We start from the raw sequence: 12,060 nt of genomic DNA on the forward strand, positions 1-12,060 counted from the left end.
ATATGTAGGATGTTATGAAGCATAGGAAGGGTTATATGAAGCATAGGAAGAATGTTATGAAGCATAGGAAGGGTTATATGAAGCATAGGAAGGATGTTATGAAGCATATAAGGATGATAGGAAGCATAGGAAGGATGTTATGAAGCATAGGAAGGATGATAGGAAGCATAGGAAGGATGTTAGCATGTTAGAAACAGGTTCTAAGCATGAGGGAGCAGGGCTTATTTCAATTGTTTTAAATGCATAGGTATAGCAATGACAATAGGTTCACTATGGCATTTCAATGTTGTAAACAGGGGCCAGAGAGCTCCAGAGAGATGCTACACAGCAAAGCTGTGTAGTATCAACGCCCTTGTGTTTTTATCATTATACTGAATATCTATTTGAATGGAAAATTATAGAAATTAATTCAAATAAAATATTTGTCATTTACTTGGCGAGATATGCTGCGTAGTGCGTACGCACACACACGCACACACACACACACACACACACACACACACACACACACACACACACACACACACACACACAGACTGAGAGATGCAACCAATAACATACCAATCATGTTCCAACTCACGGTCATAATTGAACTGGATGGTGTCAAGTGTGATGATGTCAAATCAAAACTGTATTTGATATTTCAAAATAGCATTCCAGAAAATATTTCAGATCGTATGACAATTTGTTGTTAATATTCGCTTTTGACCATACATTTTGACAAAAGAGCTATGTACCACAAACAATATATAACAAAAACTATAATACCATCACAATATGATCCCATTGAAATATGATAAGCAGTAATACTGACTTATTGCACAGCCCTAGGCAGGGTTAAGAAAGACATTGGACGATGCATTCACATGTAGAAGCAACATGTGAGCATTCGTAGTAAACGGAAATTACTACCATGAATCATCTCTTCCATAAATCTATCCACTAAAAGGGGGTAGGGGGCAGGAATCACTGGAGCAGCCCCGAGAGGTTCAATAATAGTGGTGTATGATATATAATAGAACTCTGCGTACAATAGATGTCTCCAAGGCCAGATAGAGATCCCTCAGTGAGAAGTGTTAATAGATTATTCACAAGCGGCATCAGTGAGGCAAAAGGACCACCGACCTCCCCCACCCAAGTCAGAGCACTCTACTTGTATTAAATCACGAGACTCGGACCGATATAAATGGATGACATGTAATTCTAAATGTGGAAGCTTTCCAGGGTACATATAGGCATGTTGCAGCAGGGTATACATATGATTCACATACCTTTGGAAATGCACTGAACGTATCTGCAGATAACATCATGCTATTTTATGCTGCCGTGATCATGGTTTAAAATGTGGGCACTGTATATTATCAGCTTGTGTTTAGTCTAATTCTGCACGTTGATCGTAGCGCGTGGGCAGGCGGTCAGGGACGCCACGGTGCCACACAGCAGGTGATAATGCAGCACTTCTGTCACGTCTACATCTGTACAGTAAAATGGCATGTGTCCGGACTCCGGATGGCAAAATTTCGTACTGTATCTACAAAAAAATAACTGTAAATCATCTGCCCTTTATTCATTTGCTTAGATGTTGCGTGTACACTTGATCTCAAGAGGGTGCTGAATGAGCTCAGTGGCTCAGTGTTCATGCCTGATCAATGTTAGCATGGTGTTATTCACCGTCAAAGATGAAAAAGAAAATTATTGATATTCTCCTTTGGTTCATTACAATTCACTCAAGCATAGTAACAGACACAATATTTCTGACACTGTGAATACATCTACATGTCCCTAGATACCAGGGCCCTCATTCATCAACGTGTTCTACGCACAGATTTGTGCTTACCCTGTGCGTACGATCATTTCTAAGCAAAGAGTGGGATTCATCAATTTCAACTTGAACTTGACTTTGTGCTTATATTTACGCACAGCTCGGACCATGCGTACCTGGCGCCCAGTGGTAGAATATATTATTACAACAAGGAAATGAGCTTCTGTGCATAATAACACTGGATGTTCTGTATGAACCGTAATTCATTATAGTTCATTGTAAAATAGCAACAGTAGTGTAATTATGGTCAAAACCCTATAAATAGCATTTGGAATAATAGATCTTTCTCTCAGAATGAATGCAGCATGGTTTATATAGCGTTATCGGAATATACGGGGTGTAGGCTACTGACTGACTGCGCTCCGCGTAGCTTGATTGATTGATTGATTGAAAAGTTTATTAACAGATTGCAGAATGGGTACAGTACAGTACAGCTCAGTACATACAATTGTTAAGGGGATGCAGACCAGAGAAAGACTTTCGTCTTGTTTACATCAGGGTCCCCCATTTTCAATTCATCATAAATCATAAAGCTCAACTCGTTATTATTTTGCGCACAGACCGCCGAAACACGGGAACGTTCTGATTATATTTAAAAGGCTTTACGTTAAACGAAACAAGTGGAATTTCGAAGCTGTAAGCAGAATACAAGTCATATGAATATAGTGTTCTTCCCCCTTTTTACTGTATAAGAAAGAATGGAAAACGCATTGCAATGACACCAGATAGTGGACAGACTATGTATATGATGGGATTCAAGTTCGCGTTTTTGTTGATCATAGGCATGCTGTCAGAGTATGATATCTTAATCAAACATTCTAGAACATTTGTCGTCACAGATCATGTCCTAATAGAACATAGGCTATGGCATGGATCGTGATATTGTGTGGACTGTTATTATTACTGTACCGGGCGGTACCACCCATTGTGACAACAGCCTTGTGAGTCCCGCACACAAACATGATGGAATTCAAGTTCATGTATTGAAAGGCAGGCTACATCATACATGCAGTGAGATTCATTGTTCTTGTATATGCTCTCATATTATTGTTTATATAGGCTACCCAATACTGACATCAAAATAGATTGTAGTATGCCTCTAGAAATCATATGCAGCAGGTAGAAAATTGACGGGAGATCCATCGCGATTTGGAATAAAATTGAGGAGAACTTTAATCCCTGGGTATTAATCAAACAACACGGGAAAAAGCAGTCATATTCCAGCGCGGTCTTTATTAGCCGACAACAAAATAGATGCCTCTAAAAATCATATAGCCAATCGAACACAACTAATAAAGGCATTCATATTACAGCACGGTTATAATGACACACAACCAACGCCAAACAGTGGTCAACGAACGGTCTTTATTAGTATTTTGAGCTGTCCAGGCAGAATTGCAGCAATGGTCTTAGGGAGCCGTTGATATCTGACATCACCGTTTACAAGTCCGCCTTTTATTTATCCCATAATACGCGATAGTGTCTTCTTGGTTCGACAGCAGTGAACAATCTTCGTGGAGTTTCTCAGAGTTCCGCTCGGGTCAGTCCATTATTTCACATCCCATGGGGGGTGTTTCCTCATTTTCATGACCATATATGGATAATCATGCACGAGCATTGACGGTAGAACAAAGTGGTATTCATCAACACGGAGGAGCATAGAGCCTGCGTACGCACGTGTGATGAATCCCGACTTCCCTGTGCGTACACTGATTCTACATTCCGTGCTTACGTGTAGAAATAGAACATGTTCTACGCACACATTGATGAATGAGGGCCCAGGAACATGCAAATGGACCTTGTAGAAGTGGAGCAATCTTCCATTTATCTACATTAGATTCTTTCTCCAAACTGAAATGGTCCTTTTAAGATGTTACTGGCATATGGGGCTATTACTAGTTACAACAACATAGGAACATGCAGTAGCTCTACACAGTGGCGAGGTTAAGCACAGGGGGCTTCCTTTTTTTCATCAGCCAGCGAGCTATTAGCGGAAGCGCCTCTCATATCAGTATAAATAGCAAAGGCTCACACATCACCAGGAGCCCTAAAATACCCCCTGGTCTCGCCCCTTCAACCTCCACAGCAGCAGAAGAGTTCAGAAGCACAACCGGGGCCTTTAGCTTCAGGGATACTGACAATCCAGAAATCTGCATCTCACACAAGGATGCCAGATCTTGGCTCCTTTCCCCATTCACGTCGGGCATCACTATCACTCCCTTCCGACCCTTGGCTGACCAGGTTCTCCTTACAGTGCATCAGTCAACAATAGCGCTGCTACTGTATATGAGTATATGAGTATAGAGGAGTGAGGAGGGGAGCGGGAGTATGCCTTGACCTTTGATGCTATAGTGAAAAGGAGCAGCAAGGGGGGGGAGCAAGCCATGATGACAAGCCAGGCCTGAGAGATACGATGGAGTGGGGAGACATTCATATTTCCAGAGGCATGCCATTCCATTGGAATTTTAGGTAGCACTTTATAATAACACCCTGTTATAATACATTTATAAGGTATTTGTAGATAATGAACTAATCATGAACAAACCATTTATATACATTCATAAATGATTATTAAATCATTTATAACTATATTTGTATAACATTTACAGATTAGTTCTACATTATTTATAACTCATTATACAAATATAGTTATAAATGATTTAATAATCATTTATGAATGTATATAAATGGTTTGTTCATGATTAGTTCATTATCTACAAATACCTTATAAATGTATTATAACAGGGTGTTATTATAAAGTGCTACCGAATTTTAAGTTGGATGCCTGTGCCTCTGTTGCTCAAGGATTAAACCTCCCTTCTCCTTCTGCAAGTCAGTCTCACCCAATCTGCATCCCCCTGTCCTTCCTAAAGGAAGAGGAAGGTGAGTTTATAAAGGGGGATGACTAGTCAGAGACCCTATTAGCACCACACAGCCTCATGCATTATGACAGCATTATGAGTGAGCACATCAAAGCAGCAATATCGTTTTCGCTGCTGAGTCAGGTAGCCAAACACACAATGACTACAATGCAATATGGCCCATAGGCTACAGAAACCTGAACCTTGTTACAACAAAGAGAAAATGAGTCAATAGCATCTGATTACGATGAGCTTTAGGGAAATTACTTTTAGATCCTCAACTAATGAAGAACTCATGAGATGAGATGACATGACTTGAACTCTTGTGAAATCAAAACCCCTGGACCTGAACTCTGATGACACTGACATGTAGCAGGATGGGTAAACTTGTTTAACCCAGGCTCCATTAAAAATGTAAACCATACATTGTCTGGTATGATGTTGACTAGTACAGGCCATAATGTCACTGATCACTTAGGTATTGAGAAACCTAGCTTGTGGGCGACAGTGGCTCAGGAGGTAGAGTGGTCGTCTGGTAATTAGAAGGTTCCCGGTTAGATTCCGGCTCCTCCCGGCAGCGTGTCGAAGTGTCCTTAACCCCTAACTGCTCCCGATGAGCAAGTTGGCACCTTGCATGGTTGCCATGGTCGCCGTCGGTGTGTGAACGGGTGAATGTGAGGCATAAGTTGTAAAGGGCTTTGAATAAAAGCACTATTTAAATGCACTCCATTCACCATTTACCTTGCTCTGTACTAGGGCTGGGCGATATGGAAAAAAATCATATCGCGATAACGATATGATGATTTTATTTTATTTCTCGATATCGATAATTATCGAATTGTTATAAGTATAAAAAAAAAAAAAAAAAAAAAAAAAAAAAAATTTTTTAACAACAGATGTATGTTTATTTTGCAGCAATTCTTTGTCATTGCCGCCATCTTTAGTGTTACATCCCCTCACACTCCAGTTCTCAGGCTGCAGCTGGTTTAAAAGCTAAAGTAAACCGGCTTCTCTGCTGGCTGTGGCTCCAGAGGAGTTGAACAGTTCTGGCTCTGCTCGTTAATTTTCGATCTTTTGGCGCTTTTTTGGTGGACAAACCACCGCACATGTGCACTGTGACTCGTGACTGGAGTCTAGTTCTGCTAGCACACATAGCCTACTGTGTACAGACGGTTTCAAAATGTATTTTAAATTAGAAAGCAAACAAAATAAATGGACAAGAGAAAAAGAAATCTGAATTTGGTCAGTATTGTCATTTGGACAAGCAAAGCCATTACTTTAAGTTGCAGGCAAGAAAGACAAGTCTGTCCACTGTCTCTGGTTTTAAAACTGCCCTGTTGCAGGTAAAAAAAATTAAAAATTAAAAAAAAAAAAAAAAAAAAAACGATTTTTCGATTTTTTTTTTATTTCGATATTCGATATCGATTATTACAATATATCGCGATATTTATCGTTATCGTTATATCGCCCAGCCCTACTCTGTACTGCATCTTCTCACCCAGCTCCAATACAATTCAATGGGGCAAATGTTTTAGTTGATGATACATGTCCTTTTCCAAAATATGAAGCTCACGGTATAATAAAACGTGTTATACAATGGCATGCACATTTCTCGATTCTGATTGGCTGAAACAGTCAAGTTAGACGTTGTTATTTATCATAACACACGCTCGTGATCCCAAAACCCGCCTACAACCGAATTACAATCACTCCGCCATTTGAGTTTTTAGGAATGAAACCAAGATGGCGGACAATAATCTTTATGAATGGATGTATTGATAGCGTCATAACGACTCATTCAAAAACGATTCTGTCACGTGGAATGTGTTAGTTGCTTACACAATGTTGGATTATGTAATTGGTTGGTCCTGAGTCATTGTTAGATGCCATTCGTCAAAAGGACACTCTCATTTCACTGTTAATAAAATTTTCAATCAATCAATCAATCCAATAACACACGCTCACTTCACTGTTAGACGGCATGCTTTGAAGCCTTGTTGTTTCGAACTGGTTATGCTTTGGCCCTCTTTCGAAGTTGGTTATGCTTAGAGTTTATCTTTAGAGCAGGGCGATAGTCCACCAGCCCTGATTCCAAACTCTAAGCATAACCGACTTCGAAAGAGGGCCAAAGCATAACCAGTTCGAAACAAGGCGGACATTAATAAAATGTTCAATCAATCAATCAATCAATCCAATAACACACGCTCACTTCATTCTTAGATGGCATGCTTTGAAACAGCGCACCTCCAAGCTGCTTCTATAGAAAGTAGGTTAAAAAAAAGAAGAGAGAAGTTGGGGAGGCAACTTCTCTTCTTTTTTTTAACCTATTTTTTCTGCGGATGGTTTTGTGAATAAATCTCCATTATGCTTAAATTAATGTGTGTTTATTGTATAGCAATAAGGTTGGATGAATTCGGCAATTGTATAAAGATGTAACCACTGTCTATCTGTAATACAATTTTCAATCAATCAATCAATCAATCAATCCAATAACACACGCTCACTTCATTCTTAGATGGCATGCCTTGAAACAGCGCACCTCCGAGCTGCTTCTACACACGGAGGCAACTTCTCTTCTTTTTTTTGGAACTACTTTTTCTGTGGATGGTTTTGTCAATAAATCTTCAATTAATGTGTGTTTATTGTATAGCAACAAGGTTGGATGAATGCGCCAATTGTATAAAAGCCATTACACCACTTGTAGTCCTGTGTTATGAGAATTAGAGCATGCCTAGGGGGGTCTAACGACCCTCGGCTGCGCCTCGGGCCTAACAACCACCCCTAGGCATGCTCTAATTCTCATAACACACTCCTGCGCGTGATGTAATGCTTAATTCTACTGAAGAAATGGTTGCAAACATCTTATCAAAAATGATAGCGAGTTTCATCTGCCAGTTACACATGTAGCATTTTTGATACAATGTACGGTTTGCAACCAATTCCTCAGTATGAAGATCCAATTATGAGCTTCCTATTTTGAAAAAAGACATTATATAGTATCATGGTTTTTGAAGGCTAAACCACTTGCCCAGGGGCACACTGGTGACTCACCACGCTGGGGCACTTACCATGTAATCGCAACGTCCTGGGTTTGAATCCGGCCTAAAACCTTTGTTGAATGTCACCCCCCTTCTCTCTACCCTCGATTTCACTCACTGTCTTATATAATAAAGCACCTTTTTTTTTAAACACTGCCCTATTGGAATTGATTGGATTGGAGACTGGTGAGAGGATGCAGCACAGTGATACATTTCTCAATACTAAAGCAATCTGTGAAATCAATGTAGTAGTCAACATCATTCCAGACAATGTTTAAATAAGGCCTGGGTAATTGAAAAAATAACTACTCAAAGGGCCAACTCACAATGTAGTGAGATCAAAACAGCACCTATGAAGTCAGCATCACGAATGCATCACTCACTGCTGCTTCAACTGCATTACCCATGCCCTAGCCTTCCAGTATAGACATGCTAGACATATTCTCTCATGTGGGGGGGGGGGGGGGGTCCTGGTGGCTCAATTCACTAATGTACTATATACCACATACTTATTTGTTACAGTATATAGGCTGCTGGCTCATGATGTGCTTTTCCATCTCTCTTTAGCCAATTTCTGTCTCTCCTGATTGTAATTGACTTAGAGACGAATTACAATCCGGTGCCATCTATCCTTTTAAAAAGACGAGAATATGCCTTCTAGTGAACTGCTAAATGGGTTCCAGTAGGGCTGCACAAATACACGGGAAGCTAGTGTTAAAATAGGTTCTAGGAATGTTGTTGGTCGGCAGGTACAGTAAATGGGTGGCTGGGTGATGACTCCATCAGGCTTCCCGCTCCTCTGTCTGTCTGACGTCTGGCTGCTGATGTCATTCTCCTGGACCCACCAGGCGACAGGGTGACTCCAGCCAGGGTAAACTGAGGAGGCAAGGGTTAAATATGGCTCTACTTAACGGGGATACATAGTAAATTAACACTAAACAGACTCCTGTTTGAAAACAGCTCCATGGGTAGAGAAAGGCTAACAGTGACTTGGTCAAAACTTTTGATGATTATGATGATTAGAGGGGTATTTCACTGATATCAATCATTCTGTTGTGAAGGAGGACATGTGTTCTGTGTCTCAAGAGCTCTGCCACTCTACCAGCTTACAAGTATCAGTTACGCTAATTGTCCCCATGGTTTGCTAACATAGTTCCTCATTAGTTCCTATTGTGCCCCCTGAAGTAAAGTGTTACCACTAACCTTGTGGTGTGTTATATTCATGTTATATTCATATATACAGATGGACATTTTATTCTGCTGCAATCCCTCTCCACCACCCAAAGGGAATTGTTTGGAATGACCTGCAGTGCTAATGCAGGATAGATGGAGGTTGGGGGGACTTATGACCTCTACAGCGATATACCTCTATAGCTGACTGATCTTTGGTATGATCATTTGGTAGGGATGGGTACCTTTCACATTTGAACCGATACCGGTACCGGTACCTGTGAATCGATACCGGTACCCAACGGTACCTTTTTTCGGTACTTTAGTCTCAAGAAATTTAATTTACCTACCTCAGTCGTAAAAAAAAATCCAAACTACAATTTCGACAGTTTTCGGCTTGTCATTGCTCCGACTGCTTTGTTGTTGAATCAAGTCAAATCCTAGGTAAGCATATATTGTGCGTGTGAACGTTGACATGAAAAGAAAAAAGTTAAAAAAAAAGTTAAAAAAGTTAAAAAAAATAAATTAATATTTTTTTTTTTTTTTTTGGTTTCTCACTTGATTCGATACTCGGTAGTACCGACGTGTTTCAGTTCGGTACCTCAAAAGTACAGAATTCGGTACCCATCAGTGACGCTCCTGTAGTCATGTCTTAGATAAAGGCATGTCTTCAAAGTACCGCTGTATACAGAGTGAATAAACCTCTTCAGTGTTGTGGAAATTAAACTTCTCACTGGCACCTTATCAGGTGAAATGCCTTTCAGAATGATAAACAACTAACAAACTACTCAACTTCATCCCATATTAATAGCAACACTTGTGAAAGGTAAATTAAGACTTCTTCCTATTTATAGACAAGCTGTAAAAAATATCTGAAGGTTTACAAGCAGATGTTATAATGTACTCATGTTCTCTAGATCTAGAAATCTGGACTTATGAGAAACAAGCCATAACAGCTGCTGACACACAGTAGATGAGAGAACACACACACACACACACACACACACACACACACACAGACACACACACACACACACACACACACACACACAGACACACACACCACTCACATACTTATTTGAAACGATGATGCTCACACACACACACACACACACACACACACACACAGACACACACACATGCACGCACGCACACACACACACACACACACACACACACACACACACACACACACACACACACACACACACACACACACACACACACACACACACACACACACAATAACTAGCTCACACGTTGGCCCTCTATATAGGGGAGAACGGGGATAGTTGTCACACTTTTTACTTTAGTGTGAATTGCTCATCATCAAAACATCTTTCAATAGTCATTCCTACATTAAATTTAAGCTTAAGATGTTGGCTTGAAATGTGTATCCCTCTCATTTTCCAACGTATTGTAACAAAGAGTTAATCACCTATCAAAGACACTCTGTCACACACTGGGTTGGTTGTCACCATGTGTTTTAATGGGAAAATCTTAAAAAGAAGACAAAAAGGCAGAACTAAATTTGAAGGTTTAATTGCATTGACAAGTTGACAAATACATAACTTAATGCATCTTAACATGAACATAAGCAGGAAACACATCTTTAGGCCATCCTATATAACAAAATAAGAACACAATAAATCGGCCTAACAATAATAGCCTACAACCAACCCCAAAGAAAATGTGACGACCAACCCCAACTGGAATGTCTTGATAGCATCAAGGCTAACAGCCATCTAACAACTAGTTAGCTAGCTAACAACAATCTAAACTATAGCTATCCCTTCACACTTTTTAAAGGTAATAATTGTTTCATTATAAACCAATTGTGTAAAAGCCTAGAAGAGAAATAGTGAGGAGCGGAATATTTACAAATGGACATGAAAAACACAAAAAGTCCTCTCACCTCATGACCTCAAGTTCAGCTGTTTCATTCCAAAGATGACAATGTAGGTGAACTCTGACCCCAATTCTGGACATTTAAATACCAAAATATGGGAGACAGGACCCTCTGGTGGTGAAATATAATGAATGTGACAACCTACCCGTGTGACAACCATCCCCGTTCTCCCCTACATACACTACTGTCTGTGGATGTCCATCAGCCCATGAATACTAAATGACTGTTCTTTTGTCAGAAGTAGCCAATCTGCTGATTCAGCAGGTCGTCGCTCACCCACTGCTGGCATCTACCTGTCAATCATGTTCTACTACCTGTGTCCAGGCCAGGGTGCCTCACTACTGTACACACAGAACATACTGTAACTGCAACCAAACCACTGCATCCAGTGCAGTGCTCTAAATCATCTGTGGTATTGATGAATGAGGGAATCCTAAGACTGAATTAAATGCTGACTAATACTGTTGCTAAATACTGTATGCCTGCATTCTCAAAAACAATAAGTCAATATAATAAGTGAAGATTGCCTCACAAATATATGAATTGCAAAACACACGCGCGCGCGCGCACACACACATGCTGTTATATCCACTCACCAGCTCTGGGGCTCCGGGGTAAGCTGCTGGTGGAGTGCAAGAGAGAAGCCAAAAAAGGTGCCATGATCTCCGAACTTGTGCAGCGTGTGAGTAGTATCCAGATTAAACCCAGAGACCAGACTGAGGAGAGCCAGCAGAGCCCACAGACACCGGGGCTGAGAAGTGAGAGCTGGGATGGAGACTTCCATGTTTCCATGGCCAACGGAGGCTGCCATAGCAGGGTGCAGGTCTTTGAGCAAGAGAGGGAGCCGGTCCAGTCAATGAACAGGGCTTATTCCCCCGGTGGCCCCCGGAGGCTTTGATAGAGAGCTACAACAGAAACAGATAAATCCTGTGTAATTATCCTCTTCTCTCCTCTCCTCCGGCCTCTGTAGATGTCTCCTTGTTCCCAATCCTCTCTCTCTCTATCTCTCTCTCTGGCTCCCGACTCCGTTTGGTGCTGTCAGTCTGCAGAGCAGCCTGAGAAAATGTGGCTGTGCGTTGGGCTAGCGTGTGTGACTCTCCCCCCCCCTCTCTCTCTCTCTCTCTCTCTCTCTCTCTCTCTCTCTCTCTCTCTCTCTCTCTCTCTCTCTCTCTCTCTCTCTCTCTCTCTCTCTCTCTCTCTCTCTCTCTCTCTCTCTCTCTCTCTCTCTCTCAGTGTCTCTCTCTCTCAGTGTCTCTCTCT

The 12,060-nt window shown here is 41.0% G+C and overlaps 1 protein-coding gene across 1 annotated transcript in view; it reads right to left on the bottom strand.

Moving 5' to 3' along the window:
* The window catches only part of itga7 (integrin, alpha 7), a 107,442-nt gene extending 95,795 nt beyond the window's left edge, over positions 1 to 11,647 (bottom strand). Inside the window, exon 1 of the mRNA XM_084317573.1 lies at positions 11,397 to 11,647. Within this exon, the coding sequence (XP_084173699.1) occupies positions 11,397 to 11,611 (215 nt within the window). The 5' untranslated portion in view covers positions 11,612 to 11,647. The remainder of the gene's footprint in view (positions 1 to 11,396) is intronic.
* Between the last annotated feature and the right edge of the window lie 413 nt (positions 11,648 to 12,060).

Source organism: Notolepis coatsorum (genome assembly GCF_963971535.1).
Source record: "Notolepis coatsorum genome assembly, chromosome: 6".
Classification (NCBI taxonomy): Eukaryota; Metazoa; Chordata; class Actinopteri; order Aulopiformes; family Paralepididae; genus Notolepis; species Notolepis coatsorum.